This window comes from Saccopteryx leptura, chromosome X, assembly GCF_036850995.1.
Source record: "Saccopteryx leptura isolate mSacLep1 chromosome X, mSacLep1_pri_phased_curated, whole genome shotgun sequence".
Classification (NCBI taxonomy): domain Eukaryota; kingdom Metazoa; phylum Chordata; class Mammalia; order Chiroptera; family Emballonuridae; genus Saccopteryx; species Saccopteryx leptura.
In genome coordinates, this window is record NC_089516.1 from 102,171,140 (window position 1) to 102,189,200 (window position 18,061).

Below are 18,061 nucleotides of genomic sequence, written 5' to 3' on the forward strand. Positions count from 1 at the left end.
TCCCCTTCTCTCTTTCTCACTCTTTCTCTCTTCCCTTTCCACAGCCATGACTGGTTTCAGCAAGTTGGCTTTGGGCACTGAGTATAGCTCCATGGCCTCACTTTAGGCACTGAAATACTTCAGTTGCTTAGCAGTGGAGCCACGACCCCAGATGGGCAGAGCATTGCTCTTTAGGGGGCTTGCTGGGTGGATCCTGGTCAGGGCATATGAGGAAGTCTGTCTCTGCCTCCCCGCCTATCACTTAATAAAAAAATAATACATATTTTCAGGTCTCATTACTTCAAAAAGTCTTGGATAAAGCCAAGATTCTCTGTATCTGGGGTGATAAAGCACAGTCCTAGTTAAGAACAACTGACCACTGGAAAGCCAGCAACCAAGGCTAAACCATTCACATTTTCTTTTTTTCCCTTATTTCAACCTCTATTCATGCTGACTCCAAGAGTGCATGGCAGGATTGAAGGTGAGTGTTTTCTATGAGGAGTTGTCGCATGGCTAACCTAGCTCTCCAATTCATGCTACCTCAGAGAAAATCTGTCAAGCAATCAATAAAATATTCACAGGTTTAATCTTTGATGAGTAAATTCCCTCATCCAAGGTCATCAATATGAGTGATAAAATAGGAACAGTATTTGGACCAATATGTAGCCCAAGCCAGAGGATATATCCTTTCTAGGTGTCTAACTTTATAATGAAAAGAAAATAAATTACATTATCACAGTGCTAAAGCCTAGCAATCAGGGAAAATAAAAGCTTCCTGTAAGGATGAAGCAAACTGAATTTGAGCAGTGTGTACTAGGTTTTATTGAATGAATAGGTTATTTTTTAAAGGGAGAACTGGAGTCCTAATCAAGACAATCCAATATTATTGATTCACTGCTTTATTTGTATGGTCTACCAACCCTTTTAGAACTTTGACATTTTCTGAAGGCTTTTCCTCTACAATAAGGAAGAAAACAAGGCTGCCCACTCTCTCCACTCCTATTCAACATAGTTCTGAAAGTTTTAGTCAGAGTGATCAGGCAAGAGAAAGAAATAAAAGGCATCCATATTGGGAAAGAAGAAGTAAAAGTATCACTTTTTGCAGATGACACCACCCTGTATATAGAAAACACCAGCATGACCAGGTGTTTGGTAGATGACCAGGTAGTGTAATGAATAGAGTGTTGGACTGAGACACAGAGGACCCAGGTTCAAATCCCGAGGCCACTGGTTTGAGCACAGGCTCATTTGGCTTGAGCATGGGCTCACCACCTTGAGCGCATAATCACAGGATTGAGCATAGGATCATAACATGAATCCATGGTCACTGGCTTGAACCCAGAGGTTGCTGGCATGAAGCCTAAGGTTGCTGGCTTGAGCCCAAAGTTGCTGGCTTGAGCAAAGGGCAGTATATCTGCTGTAACCTCCTGATCAAGGCACATATGAGAAAGCAATCAATGAACAACTAAGGAGCTGCAACAAAGAGTCAATGCTTCTCATCTCTCCCCCTTCTTGTCTGTCTTTATCTGTCCCTCTCTCTGTCTCTGTCATACACACAAACAAAGAAAACACCAAAGACTCCACCAAAAACTATTCGAAACAATAAACCAATATTCAGTAAAGTTGCAGGATACAAAATCAATATACAAAATTCTATTGCTCGTCTATATGCCAGCGATGAAACTTCAGAAAACTAACTAAAAAAAATCCCTTTACAATTGCAACAAGAAAAATTAAATACCTAGGAATAAACTTAACAAAGAAAGTGAAAGACCTAAATACTGAAAACTACAAAACATTATAGAAAGAAACTGAAAAAGACACAGCAAGTTGGAAAATTATTCCATGGTCATGGATTGAAAGAATCAATAGAGTTAATCAATAGAGTTAAAATGTCCATACTACCCAAAGTAATATACAAATTTAGTGCAATTCTCATCAAAATCCTATGTCATTTTTTAGAGAAGTAGAACAAAAATTACCAGGTTTGCATGGAGCCATAAAAAAACCCAAATAGCTCAAACAATTCTGAGGAAAAAGAATGAAGCCAGAGGTATCACACAGCTGACTTCAAATTATACTATAGAGCTACAAAAATCAAAACACCATGGAATTGGCAGAAAAATGGACATACAGACCAATGGACCAGAATTGAGAGCCCAGAAATAAAACCACATATATATGAACAAATCACTTTTGACAAAGGAACCAAAAACACACAATGGAGAAAAGAAAGCCTCTTCAATAAATGGTGCTGGGAAAACTGGAAAGCCACATGAAAAAGAATGAAACTTCACTACAGTTTGTCCTCCTGCACAAAAATTAATTCAAAATTGATCAAAGTCCTAAATATAAGATCGGAAACAATAAATTACATAGAAGAAAACATAAGTACTAAGCTCACGAACCTTGGCTATAGAGAACAATTTATGAATTTGATCCCAAAGGCAAGGGAAGTAAAGGCAACAATAAATGAATGGGACTACATCAAACTCAAAAGTTTCTGCACAGCAAAGGAAACTGACAACAAAATAAAAGCCGACTAAATGAGAGATGATATTTGCATAAAACAGCTGTGATAAGGGGTTAATATCCAAAATACATAAAGAGCTCAGAAAGCTCAGCAACAAAAAAGCAAATAATCTAATTAAAAAATGTGGAGAGGACCTGAACAAATACTTCTTCCAAGAGAACATACAAATGAGCTCTGGCCGGCTAGCTCAGCAATAGAGCGTCAGCCCAGTAGAGGTCCCCAGTTCGATTCCCAGCCAGGGCAAACAGGAGAAGCACCCATCTGCTTCTTTACCCTTCTCCCTCTCCTTTCTCTCTGTCTCTTTCTTCCTCTCCCATAGCCATTCTCCATTGGAGAAAAATTGGCCCGGGGGTGATGAGGGTGGCTCCATGGCCTCCGTGTCAGGCACTAGAATGGCTCAGGTTGCAATGGAGCAACACTCTAGATGAGCAGAGCATCGCCCCCCAGTGGGCATGCCCAGTGGATCCCGGTCGGGCACATGCGGGAGTCTCTGGGAGTCTCTCTCTGCCTACCCACTTCTGACTTCAGAAAATTACAAAAAAAAAGAAAAAAAAAAAAAGAGAGAGAACATACAAATGGCCAACAGATATATGCAAAGATGCTCATCTTCACTAGCTATTTGAGAAATGCAAATCAAAACTACACTTGTTTGATTGGCTATTATCAAGACAGGTAATAAGAAGTGTTGGAGAGACTGGGGAGAAAAAGGAACCCTCATTCACTGCTGATGGGAATAAACATTAGTAAAACCATTATGGAAGAAAGTATGGTGGTTCCTCAAAAAATTAAGAAAAGAATTACCATATGACCCAGCAATCCCTCGACTGAGTATCTACCCCCAAAACCAATGTTCATACAGCATTATTCACAGTGGCTAAGACATGGAAACAACCAAAGTACCTCTTGATAGAAAATTGGATAAAGAAGATGTGATACATATATACAATGAAATACTACTCAGCCAGAAGAAATAATGACACAGTGACATTTATAACAACATGGATGGATCTTGAAAACATTATACTGAGTGAAATAAGTAAAAAAGTAAAAGCTAAGAACTATGACTTCACACATAGGTGGGCTATAAAACTGCAACTCATGAACATAGATAAAGGTTAAGTGGTTACCAGGGGAGGGGGTCATGGCAGAAGCAGATGGGGGAGCTGGTGCGGGAAAGGGTGTGAAGAGGAACAAATATAAGATGACAGAAAATGATTTGACTCTGGGTGATGGGCATACAACATAATCAACAGTTCAAATGCTATAGAAATATTTATTTGAAATTTATGTAGTTTCCAGAATAATGTCACTGTGTTAAAGTTAATTTTCTAAATAAAATTAAATAAATAAATAAATAAATAAATAAATAAATAAAGCTTTGACATTTTCACCCTCAGGGAAATCAGAAGTAAACCAGACAGAATTTGATTTGCAAATATTAATATGTAAATCTTAGACATAGCCTCATTCCCATATCAGGAGTATGATACAGTGGCTAAGAACATAAGTTTAGAGTCAGAAATACCTGGGTTAAGAGTTTAACCTCCATCACTTACTAGTTGTATGATCTTAAGTAAATTACTTTACCTCTGTGAAGTTCAGTTTCCCCTTCTGTACTTTCCAAAGTGAACCATGCTCTGTCAAGCTTTGGTGCCTCTGTACGGGCAGGTCTATCTGTCCTGAATACCACTCATCTCATTTAACCATTATTAACTGCTAGTCATCCCTCAGGTATCAAATCAACATTGCCACTTCCTGAAAGCTCCAATTCCTCAGCCAGTTAGGTGATGCTCATATGTGTTTCCTCCTTATGTGCTCTAAACACACCTTCAATCATAATAAATGTATGGTAATCAGTGGTTTTTAAAAATTAGTTTCTTCCACACATTAGGAGCCAGCAAATTAAGGCCCATGGACTTAATCTGACCCATGACTTATTTTTGTATAGACGTCAAGAATGGTTCTAGGATTTTTTTATGAAGTAGGTTTTAAAAAGAAGAGGAATATGCAACAGAGCTCTTAAATTTCTCACAAATCCTGAAATATTTACTATCTGGCTCTTTACAGAAGTTTGCTGACCGCTGCTATAGACATTTGAGGGCAAGGATTTTTTTTTTTTCATTTCACTGTATGTCCAATTTGTAGCACAATCTCTTGCATAAAATAGGCACTCATTGATGCTTGTTGGATGAAGGAATGAATTAATGAGTATAACCAGTAATTTTTAAAATATAATTTATGACACAATCAAAACACATCTTTATTTTGCCTCCCAATATGTTCATAAAATGTACTCCATTGGGTTAAATTTTCCTTGACCCTAGATGTAAATTTGGACAGATTGCATGGCTTTTTTGTTCATTTCTTCGAGAACAAGTAGTTCCAGGATCACTCAGAGTAACCAACACAGTCTTGATTCAGTAATCAAGAAATATTGAGTCCAAGATATTTATCAAATTATTCAGGCTTTACTGAGAGATAAGGTCCTTCCTTTTACCCCATGCTAAGACCTGACAGGATTGGCCACCTGCCACTGAAAAAGGAGGCATTCTTTCTCTTCACTTGCCAGCTTCTATTTGGTACTTCACCGGGGGGGGGGGGGAGAAGGAACAGGGGGAGAAGAGGTAAGGGAATGGGTCATTTCTTCCTTGGTAGAATGAATGGTTTCCAACTTTCTGTGTCTCTGGCTCTTCTGTGGGTTTTTTAATGATCCCCACCACTGAGGACCTGTCTCCTGTTATTTGGAAGGCCTGAGCTAATATATTTCTATTCAGGTTGGTAGTTTACAACTCCTTTCTCAGCCACTAGGAATCCAACAGTTTCCGTTAGATTTTATTATTATTATTATCATTTAGTATTATTATTACTATTATTATTTGGCTGGGGTCTTTCCATCCTGTTAGGTGGCTCCATTGTACAAGGCCCAGCATGATCCCACCTTGGCTCTCTCTCTTTCACGGCCTCCATTTTTGCTCTCAGGAAACACTCAAACATACCTTGCCCTAACAAATTCTGGGAATGCTAGCCAATCCTAACATAATCAATCCTGTCCTCCTGCCAAGGGTCACAGTAGCTTTCTCATGCTGAACTGAAGCCTCTACTGCAGAGAACCCATTTCCAACTGTCTGAGTTATCTGGTAAAATACCCTTTTACTATCATTGAAGTGAAAAAGGTAATACCTCCCTGACCTCAGCACTTCTATGAAAGATGGAGTGGACTCTTAGCCTGGCAACAGATCTCTGCAAAGAAATGTTTTCACAAAATCCGTCCTGTTCTCCTTCACTATCTGACTTTTTTTTTTTCTGGAACCCTGTTTTGAAGTGTTTCCTTTGTACAATCTGTATATGATAACCTGGTTTTGGAATTTCCCATCAATTGTAGGGCATCAATTATGTCTTTCTAGAAACTGACTTTTAATATCATGTTACTAAGGATTTTGTTTTTCTAATCAGGTAACGAAAGTTAGACAATCTCTGGAAATATATACAGTTATATTCAAATAGCCTCATTTTCTTTTGATATGTAAAATTTTGAGATAATGACATTAACATTTATTGAGCATTTACCAGGTAGTGCATACTTTAGAGATTTTTTTTTTCATATACCTGTAATTCTCACGAAGATAAGCTTTCCTTCTCTTACAGAAAAGCCTCAAAGAAATTAATTGACTTACTCAAGGTAATTCATAAAATATAGATAAAATTTGAAGCATAATCCCAGGTCTATCTGATTTTAAAATCCATTATCGCCTGACCAGGCGGTGGCACAGTGGATAGAACATTGGACTGGGATGCGGAAGGACCCAGGTTCGAGACCTCGGGGTTGCCAGCTTGAGCACGGGCTCATCTGGCTTGAGCAAAAAGCTCACTAGCATGGACCCAAGGTCACTGGCTCGAGCGGAAGGTTACTCGGTCTGCTGAAGGCCCGCGGTCAAGGCACATATGAGAAAGCAATCAATGAACAACTAAGGTGTCACAACAAAAAAACTGATGATTGATGCTTCTCATCTCTCTCCATTCCTGTCTGTCTGTCCCTACCTATCCCTCTCTCTGACTCTTTCTGTCCCTGTAAAAAAAAAAAAGATTGACATAACACTTATTATTATATACTATCATTGCTATTAACCATTATTATTAATTCCCTGATAAAAATTGTTGATTAACATGTTTTGTTGAATGAACTATGCACTAATGATGTTTTAATACCGGTAAAGTGATCATTCATCTGTTCGTCATCCAAACACCATGAAGTATGGTAACTATATGCCTATTTCTGAGTGAAGGGAAAGTCCATAGGTCTCATTTAGGTTTTCGAAAGAATTCAAGACTCACAAAAGGTTAAAAACCACAGCTACCAAGAAAATAACAGAGACTTTGGGATCACACTGTATTGTTTTCAAATACTGGCTCCAAACTTAGTTAAGTGCAGGATATATTTCCTCTCTGATTCTCAGTTTCCTTATTTGTAAAATGAGGATAACAATAATCAAGTCAAGAGTGGTTGTGAGGATTAAATGAAATTTTTTACATTAAATGCATGGCACAGAGTGGGCACTCAAAAAATGTTAATCCCCTTCCTCCTGCCACAACATATAAAACACAGTTAGTGCATTTAAACTGCAGGAAGATGAAGTATTTGTAATGAAACATTACAAATGATAGATATGTATCCTTCAAAGATATTCTTCCTCAAGTTTAGACCCCCAACCAGAAACTCAGACGTAGATAGCAAGACTGATACTAAATTTCCACAAAAAAAATCAAAATAAAAGTATTCAGTTTGTGCCTAAAAAAAAAAAAAAGGGTTCCCAAACCTAAGAACATAAATATGCATACATTCTCTTTGGAAAGATGGCATTATTTAAATACTATTATAGGCCCTGGCTGGTTGGCTCAGTGGTAGAGCATCTGCCCAGTGTGTGGAAGTCCTGGGTTTGATTCCCGGCCAGGGCACACAGGAGAATCACCCATCTTCTTCTCCACCCTTCCCCCTCTCCTTTCTCTGTATCTCTCTCTTCTCCTCCCACAGCCAAGGTTACATTGGTACAAAGTTGGCCTGGGCACTGAGGACGGCTCCATAGCCTCAACCTCAGGCACTAGAATGGCTCTGGGCACAAAGGAGCAACGCCCCAGATGGGCAGAGCATTACCCCCAGGTGGATCCTAGTTGGCACATATGTGAGCCTGTCTGACTGCCTCCCAGCTTCTAACTTCGTAAAAATACAAAATAAATAAATAAATAAATAAATAAATATTAAGTACCTGGTATGTTTGGTTTCAAGTCTAAGCTTGGTTTCAATATCTTGGCATATTTGGTTTCAAGTCTAAGCATATATTACTATAAGACCCAGGATGAAAAACCTCTTTAACTAAGGAAGAGATCTGATCCTCTTAAATAACATGTGAAGACACTTTTACAGAGAAAGCTTTTGCTAATCCCCCAGAAGCATGAAGAAGCCACGAAGGGGTTAAAGTGGACGGCTTATTCAAACTTTGCTTCTCAGCTTCTCTCTCATCTCCGCCCTCTCCGGCTCCACACACCGCTAAGGCAGAGGAGAGCTGAATCACTCACACTACCTTTCCTGCATAATCTAAACTCTTGCCAGTGGAAGGAAAACTGGGGACTTTTTTCAGGCTGCTTTCATTCAAAAGGGTATATTCACATCCAACAGTCACTTCTCTTGGCTCTTTGGAGTTTATAAGGAGCAAGGCAACTGAAACTGCACTTGAAAGCTGTAAGTGGCAAAAAGCATTTTAAGTAACTAATAGAAGGTGTTTTTCTGTTTTGCGCTGGAAAGGTCTGATTCTTTAGGAAGATGAAAGAGAAAGCATATTTTGCACGAACATAGTCTTGCATCCTGCTTCTCTGGCAAAACAAGTCTTACATTCTGTTTTCCAGCTATTCCAGAGATGTTCCCGAACAAGTCGCCTGTCAGTGCAAGCTTCCAAAGGGAGATTTAAAGAGCCAATCCATTCATTCCACAAGCCATGAAAGGTAAGAGAGACTTGAAAATATTATGATGTTATTCATGGTGAAGTGAGTGGCATTGTTTTATTTATCAGCAGGTGTGACAAACAGGCACCATCTGCTGCAGAAAATACAGCAACTCCCTCTTGAGAAATCCTACTACTTAATGGCTCCAGCCACTGAAGAAGAAGCACTTATCACTGGAATTGTTTTTTCATAGGCTGATGTGGAACTAGATACTCTAACAGCTCCTTCCTCCCTTAATTTTCTGCCCTTACACTGGGCAGATAAATACAAACGGAATGAGTTAACTCCTGAAAGCTTTTGCAATGAACAGTTTTGACTTTCTCTTCTGAATTGTTCCACTCATCATTTTCCTTATCTATTTGGTGGGATTTCAACTCTAGAAGTATATGGGCAGGTGATATGCACAAAAATGTAAAATTACCAGTGTATTTTTCTCAGAATAGTATCATGTTAAAAAGCAAAAATGACTACTAGTAGCTCCTTGAGGACCAAACAGGTTGCAGGTAACATTTATCTTTATATCGTCAGCACTTGGCAGAGTGTCTGGTACTTGGTTGGTACTCCATAGTTTGCTGAAAAAATGCCAATCTACGTTTCAAGATTCAAGCAGAACTTTATTGCTCTTCTTAGAAACAAGAGTACCTGAGGAATCCATCTCAGGGTTGATGGATGGAGAAAGCTCCACATTGCCTTCTTATTTTAAGGAGAGAAATTCATAATCTGGATGTCTATTTTGCTTCTGTGTGGCTATATATACTGTGGTGATATCAAACATTACCGAAGAAGACATTTCAATGGTGGTACCCAAAACACCAGAAATTATTTGGTTGTTGTTGTTGCTGTTGTTTATTACCAAGGGTTTCATTTACCAAGTTAATTGCAAAAACAAACAAAAACATTCCATCAGAAAACCAAAGGTATATTCACATTGCTTCTGGGTATTTTGATTTATATTAGAAATGAAGTAAACCAGATGTTCAGGCTAATGTTGGACATTGGCTAATTATTAAATTAATCTCTTTCATTTGACCATTACCCACAACTTCCCTCCATTTTTCCTTTCTTCCTCCCTTCTTTCTCAATGTTTTTCTACTTCCCTATCTTCAACTCTATCTTTTAATCACTCATTTCCTCCTGCTTCTTATCCAATTCCTAAAACCCTAATCATTTTACTTATTTCTCACATTTCTTTCCTTCCCTCTTTCCCACTTCCCTCTATTTTTCTTTCTTTCTTACTTCCTTACTCCTTTTCAATAATCCCTTTTACAAAAACTAGTCTAATTCTTACTTTATGAATTTTCTAAAACAGACTTCAGGATACTAAAATTCTAACAGGCTATTTCCATAAAAATCAGATCCTTCAGAATTAATAGAATATCTATTTCTTTTGAAATCACATGGTTTGTTTTATTTCCAAATGGTGCAGAGCTTTTAATGGAGCAATCACATTATCTGCACAACTCATTCATTAGTCAACAAAGAGAATTATAAGAATCCTGTTTTGAAAGCTTTTAGGAAAAGTTGTGACAGATATAGGACCAGAGTAGCAAATAAGATTCCCCAATACCTAACGTTTTGTTTACTCATGTCAAAATCCTTAATGGATTCAAGGAATTAAATCAATAGACCTGTCTGAATTGATCAGGGTGTTTGGTGTCATACAGACTATGAAGGTTTTAAGAAATATATGAATAGTTTTCCAAACTCTCAGATGAAATGTTTAAAGAAACTGACAACTGTATGTGAGACTGTACAGCTTCTCCAAGCTTCTAATTCTAATAAATATTTAGAACTAACAAAGATTCACAGTTGATTGTGTAAGAAACATAAAATGCATTATCAACTGTTACTGAAAAGAATCTATAGACACAATTGAAATTTCTAAAAATTTAAGGCTGTAGACCCATCCTATGTAGTGTTTCTTTAAAATCATGTAACTGAATTAGTAATTCAGGGACAAATTTTCTAACAAAGTGATTATTTATTAATTCCAGGTTATAATCAGGAATTCAGTCTCCTTTGCACAACAAGGGATAGGATAGTGGGTGAGTGGAATAAAAAGAAAATGCAGTTGTAGGCTCTTCCCCAAGCTATATTCAATCAGAACACAGATAAGACTGTGCTTCTCTTCAAATTGTCAGTGCTAAGTGCATTTTTTTCAGTTATATCCATGCATTTAGTCAACAATTATTGAGAATCTACTGTAAGCATGGTTGTATGAGGATAAAAATGTTGAAAAAGATCCTGAAAGAGTTTATAAATTATAAGTTAGGGGAAAACACATTAAATAGATATTTACAATATTAGGGAAATGTAACTTCTCTAGGAAAGATACAAAGCATGTGGGAATTAGGATTTGGATGGGAAATTAAGGTCAGTTTCATGAGCTGAGCCATGAAGAATTGTAACATTTCCCCAACCAGAGATGTGTAGATGGAAGGAACTGGTCAAACAAAACCATAGAGGCAAGGAAGTAGGTAACAGTGACCATTACAGTTTGATTGGAAACGAGAGTAGTGGAAGGAATTAAGGTTGGTCAGGACCAGAACACTGACAGCCTTGAATGCCAAGCGAAGAAGAATCAAGTCCAAAGGCAATAAGGAACTTAAAAGGCAGTCTGTGGGCTTCCAAAGCCTTATTCTATTTTCAACTCTTAGAATAATTATAAATAAAAAGAACAAATCAAAGATAACATATAGCTTGACACTTCTTTTTTATAAAGTTCCAAATAAAACTAAACAACATATTGTTTAGGCATAAGTGTGTGTGTGTGTGTGTGTGTGTGTGTGTGTGTGTGTGTGTATGTGTGTGTGTGTGTGTGTGTGTGTAAATAACAGCAAGGTAATGATTAACAAAATTTAGAGCATTCATTATTTCTGAGGAGAAGGGGGTAGTAAGATGAGATGGGAGGCACATAGGTAGATGTCGTGTAAATTATTAATTATTCTAAATCATAATGTTAGTAGGTGTTGGTTCAGAGATATTTGGCCATGGGTATTATTAAGTACACAGAAAATGGCCGTGGATGCACCCATGATAGCACTGAGCCATTAAATAAGGAATATAACATCCAAATCTGTATATTTGAGATCCAAAGGAAACTAGTGATCCTATAATACTATAGAGGTTTCTCCCAATAGGCTTGCACTAGCAGTGTTTATTTTCCTTCCACTTCTCTTCTAGATGTAGGGTAAAAAAGTGATTTATGAACTACGTGGGTGAAAAAATCCATTAAGCTTATATCTTTCAGCCAGCACCACTTTTAAGTAAAGGAACTGCAAGAAGAGTTGGTGCGAAAGGAGGCTGCTTGGACAGAAAAAAATATATATGAAGCACATTTAATAAAGAGCAGGACAGTTGAGATTAAAAATAAAAACAAAAACAACCTCCAGGCCCTGGCCAGTTGGCTTATTGGTAGAGCGTAGGCCTGGCATGTGGAAGTCCCACGTTCGATTCCCAGTCAGGGCACACAAGAGAAGCACCCATCTGCTTCTCCACCCCTCCCCATCTCCTTCCTCTCTATCTCTCTCTTCCCTTCCCACAGCCAAGGCTCCATTGGAGCAAAGTTGGCCCAGGTGCTGAGGATGGCTCCATGGCCTCAGTCTCAGGCACTAGAATGGCTCTGGTTGCAACAGAGCAATGCCCAAGATGAGCAGAGCATCGCCCCCTGGTGGGCATGCCGGGTGGGTCCCAGTTGGGTGCATGTGGGAGTCTGTCTGACTGTCTCCCTGCTTCTAACTTCAGAAAAATAATATTTTTTTAAAAGGGAAAAAATATCCTCTTTCTGGGCTGCCTAGGACTATCAGAATCCTAAATCTGAACTCGGATAGTCTCTAAGTGGGTAGCTTTTCACAAACATAGATTTCAGGGTTCTATCCCATGAGATTCTGATCTAAGAAGCAACGGAAAGGGTCTAGAAACCTGCATTTGTGATAAATATCTTCCAGGTGATTCTGATGAAGAGACTTCTGCACACTGAGAAACATTACCTCAAAGTTCAAAAACACTAGAGCCTCAGGGTGATTACTCTGCGAACTCATTTTCTGGGGCTGCCATAAACAAAGTGCCATAAACCCAGTGGGCTTAAAACAACAGAAATTTATTATTTTAGGTCTTTAGTCTAGAAGTCTGAAATCAAGGCATTAGTAGGGTCACACTCTCTCCTTAGTCTGTAAAGTAAAATCCTTCTTTGGCTCTTCCAGTTTCTGGCATTTTCTGACAATCTTTGGCATGCTTGGGCTTGTAGATACATCGCTCCCATCTCTCTCTACCCTTGTCTTCTCTCTGTCTCCTCTTCTTATAATGACACAAGTCACATTGAATTAGGGCCAACCTAAGGATTGCACTTTAACTGCAAAGTCTGCAAAGTCCCTATTTCCAAATGAAGTAACATTCACAGGTACTGGGTGTAAAGACTTCAACTTATTTTGGGTAGGACACAATTGAATCCATAAGAGTGTTTGAAATAGTTTTTTTAAAAGTAAGACCCCCAAAAAACCTATTAGACAGATAAGCTATGTTCTTTAGCTGGGCTATCTAGATAAAAAGAGCAATAGTTAACTCTCAACGTTCAGTGTGCAAAGAACCCCTGAAATACTTGTGCTTAGAATGCTTATTTCTGAGCCTTGATCCAAGATATTAGAATTCAGTAGGCCTGGGAAGGGGTCTAGAAATATACATTTTAAATGATGAAGGGGGTCCATGCATCACACTCTTGAGGGAAAACTGGATTTGAGAGAACAGGCAAGGTCAAGAACCAAGTGATTTACAGAGAAGGAGCTATCACTAGCAGACCCTGAAGTCTGTGTTTTTTAATAAACTACTCAGGTGTACCACTGCTTTTGGGGCATGGTACTTCTAGGAAACTAAAAGATACTTACTGTGATTGTCTTTTCCATTTGTAAGTGAATCAAAAATCAAAGTAGATAAACATTTAAGTATTGCAAAAATGTCATCTAGACCATTGTTCCAAAAACAGTAAAGAGATCCAGTCTTTTTGCTCTTGTTTCGTATGAACCAAGTGATTCTGCATGGGTGGAAGGGATAGTGGGTAGGTAGACTAAGAATCATTCAGTTTACAGAAAGTGGGCATGTGAATATAGACTTTAAGCTAAAGTGCTTCCAGCCTAGGGGCAAAGTTCAAGATCATAGGAATAGTAATGTGATTGTTGGAGCTATTTCTGTTAACTCTCCTTAAGTACGTTATCAAGTGACAGAACTGGGCTACCTTGTCAGCTCTCTGCTACTATTGCACTTTAGAAGTTTGACAGGTAATGGTGGTTTATATTGTTTATTTTACTCATACATATTCAAAATTCATGTTTAACATGGCAAGCTAGCCTGACCAGGCGGTAGCGCAGTGGATACAGCTTTGTACTGGGATGAGAAAGACCCAGGTTCAAAGCCTCAAGGTTGCTGGCTTGAGCACAAACTCACCAGCTTGAGTGCGGGGTCACTGGCTTGAGCATGGGATCATAGGCATGATCCCATGGTCACTGGCTTGAGCCCAAGGTCGCTGGCTTGAGCAAGGGGTCAGTTGCCCTGCTGTAGAACCCCCTTCTCCCCATCAGGGCACATATGAGAAAGTAATCGATGAATAACTAATGTGCTGAGAGAAGTAGAACACAAAAATAAAATTAGGGGAAGCTTGCATTCCTTAAAATTCTATAATTTGTTCAAGTGACCCATGATACTAGGACCTGGAGTTTGAAAATGAATCCTTATAAAATGAAGTGGTTACCAGGGGGAGGGGATGGGGAAAGGGAGTTCAAAGGACAAATATACAATGACAGAAAATGAATTGACTTTGCGTGATAGGTATACAACATAATCAACAATTCAAATGGTATAGAAATGTTTACCTGAGCCTGACCAGGTGGTGGTGCAGTGGATAGAGCATAGGACTGGGATGCGGAGGACCCAGGTTCAAGATCCCAGGGTTGCCAGCTTGAGCAGGGGCTCATCTGGCTTGAGTAAAAGCTCACCAGCTTGGACCCAAGGTCGCTGGCTCGAGCAAGGTGTTACTCGGTCTGCTTAAGGCCTGTGGTCAAGGCACAGATGAGAAATCTGTGCTTTGAAATCTATCATATCAGCTTATGAATGATAGATTCATTCATAAGCAATCAATGAATAACTAAGGTGTCAAAACAAAAAACTAATGATTGATGCTTCTCATCTCTCTCCGTTTTTGTCTGTCTGTCCCTATCTATCCCTCTCTCTGACTCTATCTCTGTCCCTGTATAAAAAATAAAAATAAAAAAGAAATGTTTACCTGAAACCTATGTACTCATTGATCAATGTCACCCTGTTAAATTTAATTTTCAAAAAAAAATTTTAATTAGCTCATGGCTAGGCTTTCCTGGTTAAACTAGAGACATAGTTCTCAGTCCTGACTGTACTGCAGAGTCATTTGGGGAGCTTTAAAAAATACTACTACTTGGGCCCTAACCCAGACCAATAAAATCTGACTTTCTAGAGTGGTGTCCAGGCCCCTACTGTGGAGATAATGATTTGGAACATCTAGATTATGATTTGGAATATCTAGGGCAGTGTCTTATTTTAATAAGGACCTCAGGTAAATTTGATGATCAGTTAGTTTGGAAAACACGGTTTTAATCTAGCTTAGTTATTAGCTGCTGTTTAATAATATCAATTTTTCTTTAACCTTTTAATAGTTATTTACCAAACAGTAAAAAAACATTCAAAATGATAAAAAAAAAAACCTCAAAGTATCATTTTAAAACTAATTTGGCCATAGCAAACCATTTTGCAAAATGTTGTTGTGAGTTGGGGGCGCAGAGAGAGAGATCAGCAGACGGAATCATCAAGGACTAGCAAAGGACCACCGCTCGCTCAGGCAAATGGCCCCAAGTTCACGCTGTGTCCTAATTTTATTCACAAGACTTCAAAAAGATTGTTTACTGAGAAATTGGCATAACATCAAGTGTAACTTTTACTTAAAGACACATGGAGTGCACCTGCAAGATAGCTTAGTAACAACATAATATCAGAAGGCATTAATTGCTATTGCTTCTATGGATCCCATAACATTCCTCTCTTTATCTTAAGGGATAACCTTGGAAAGTACAGAAATCTTATGAGAATGTTTTACTGAGAAAAGCTCAGCAACTGCCTTCAGTCACATAGACCTGTTTCAGTGACCCGCCTTCAAGTCACAAAACAATTCTCTTGGCAAAACATTCTTTTCTTGTTGGCTGTGTTCCCATCCAAGGCCATGCAGTGGGTTATTCCACTACAAGCTTAGTTATTAGCTGCTGTTCAATAATATCAAGTTTTCTTTAACCTTTTAATAGTTATTTACCAAACAGTAAAAAAACATTCAAAATGATAAAAAACAAACAAACCTCAAAGTATCATTTTAAAACTAATTTGGCCATAGCAAACCATTTTGCAATATATCAGTAAAATTTTACTTCAAAATAAAATCATCTGTTTTTCTTAGATATCTGAGTCTTCTATTTTTTTTTATTTTCAGGAAAATAATTTTGTTGAAGAATCTTAAGAGTCAAATCTTCTGATCCTAAACGTACTGCTGTAAGGACCTTGGAGACTTCCTCCATCTGGGAATTACCAGGTCTGACACTTTTCCTCCAGCCTACAGTGAAGGATGTCAACAAAACTTAGAATTCTAACTCATCCTCTAGACTTATACCCCTCAGGCTGTGGCAACTGGGCAGGAGCCTTATAAACTCCATCCTTAGGTGAGATTCAGTAAGATAAGAAGGGTAAGAACTCAGATATACTATGCCTGAAATATTCAAAAGCCTTTAGAAAGTCTCCTCATAGAAAAACCCAATGAAATCTACCTAATCAGTGCATGCATTTATCAGTGGTAGTCAACCTGGTCCCTACCGCCCACTAGTGGGCGTTCTAGCTTTCATGGTGGGCAGTAGCAGAGCAACCAAAATATAAATAAAAAGATAGATTTAACTATAGTAAGTTGTTTTATAAAGATTTATTCTGCCAAACTTAGTGAAAATCCAACATAAAGTACTTGGTAAGTAAGTATTATTATATGCTTTAACTTGCTGTAACTCTGATTTATAAATTTTATAAAGCAAAGTTACTTCCTTACTTTATAAATCACCATTACTGTGGAACTGGTGGGCGGCTAGAAAATTTTACTACTAACAGAGATACAAAAGTGAGTGGTAGGTATAAAAAGGTTGACTACCCCTGCTTTAGATGAACTGTGGGTAAAACAGGGCCCTTTCTCCTACTAAAACGGAATAGAAGTTTGATTTTTAACACTCTGGAAGATTCTTGACCCCATACCAGTATTATAAAGTAATTTCACATTTTTATTTTAATCAGTATAATAGTAGGACTGTAGAAATTAGATAGATAGATAGATAGATAGATAGATAGATAGATAGATAGATAGATAGATAGATGATAGATAGATATTTTTAAGTGGTTAAAAAGTTCCAGTAAAACCTATTTGGGAGGGCAGTGTTGTGCTAAATGACAGAGAGAGTGTGGCAATTGCCAAATTAGAATGTCACTATTTTCTTGCTTGTGCACTACTGACTTGGTTCTGGTCATGATTGTTTTGTAGGAGACTGTTAGAAAACCTCTAAAATATTCAGACAGTCTAAGTGACTGCGGAATGCCTCAGGGGCAATAGAAATCAAATAGAAAAAGTACCTACTCAAGTCTTGAAAGGGATGACGGAGGCACATTTCAATTACCATGGAACTCTCGCTGGGCGGACCCATTTTCCCACCCTGGCAACAGAGATTAACACCACTTTAGATAAGTATTCCAACCTGTACATATATGTGGGCTTATTCCTGAGCCTTCTGGCCATTCTCCTCCTCCTGCTCTTCATAATGCTCCTTCGCCTCAAACATGTCATCTCACCCATTGACTCCGAGAGCACAGAAAGTGTTCCTGAATTTACAGATATAGAGATGCAGAATCGAATCCCGACTTATTAAAGCCAAGATGAAGATGACTTTTAATGGCTCTCAATAAATCCTTGTATGTTGATGTCTGAAAGCTTACTTTGTTGCGCAAAGCTTCCCATGTAGGGAATCAACAAGTTGTTCATTTAATAAAAAATTGCTCATGTTTTTTTGTGTGTTATTCTTTATCTTGACTATTTTTGGGATAATTAAGAGATTTAATATTCATTCTTTACCAGGAATATAAAAAATGGCAGCTGGTGGGAGGGAAGGTTTCCATGGTAACCAAAGACAGCCAGGGCCTTGAGCAAAACTCAGACCACAAAAAGGCATATGCAGCTATTGTAAAAAAAAAAAAAAAAAGAAAAGAAAAAAAAGAAAAAGAAAAAGAAAAAAAAACCAGAGTAACCTGGAAGCTCCAAGAACAAGGAAAATTTGCCTTCAAAAGGGCTGATGGTCCAAAAAGGGTACCCCCCAAAAAGGACACGTTTTAATTTAGCACTTGGACCCTAAAGAATCACTTCTGCTGGTGAACCCCTTCCAAAAGGAGCAGTAATTTTATCATCTAAGGCTATTGGGTTTGAACCAAATGAAAGAAAAGATGTAAAGAAAAACTGTTTCAGTTTAA

General features: G+C 38.2%; 1 protein-coding gene across 3 annotated transcripts; it reads left to right on the forward strand.

Moving 5' to 3' along the window:
• The first annotated feature begins 5,107 nt into the window (after nucleotides 1-5,107).
• On the forward strand, nucleotides 5,108-17,518 carry SERTM2 (serine rich and transmembrane domain containing 2). 3 transcript variants are annotated; one of them, XM_066357383.1, is made up of 4 exons: nucleotides 5,108-5,136; nucleotides 8,411-8,506; nucleotides 16,002-16,227; nucleotides 17,085-17,518. In XM_066357383.1, exon 4 carries the CDS (start codon nucleotides 17,194-17,196, stop codon nucleotides 17,464-17,466), a length of 273 nt encoding a protein of 90 aa, XP_066213480.1. In that variant the 5' UTR covers nucleotides 5,108-5,136; nucleotides 8,411-8,506; nucleotides 16,002-16,227; nucleotides 17,085-17,193; the 3' UTR covers nucleotides 17,467-17,518. The 3 variants fall into 3 exon arrangements, with proteins under 3 accessions (XP_066213480.1, XP_066213478.1, XP_066213481.1); XM_066357381.1 differs by lacking the exon at nucleotides 5,108-5,136 and adding an exon at nucleotides 8,085-8,246; XM_066357384.1 differs by lacking the exon at nucleotides 5,108-5,136 and adding an exon at nucleotides 8,085-8,246 and having other exon boundaries at nucleotides 16,002-16,100.
• Nucleotides 17,519-18,061: the final 543 nt, after the last annotated feature.

Excerpts from the sequence above, each read along its gene's own strand:
- SERTM2 (XM_066357383.1), top strand. The coding sequence starts at position 17,194 with ATGACGGAGGCACATTTCAATTACCATGGAACTCTCGCTGGGCGGACC.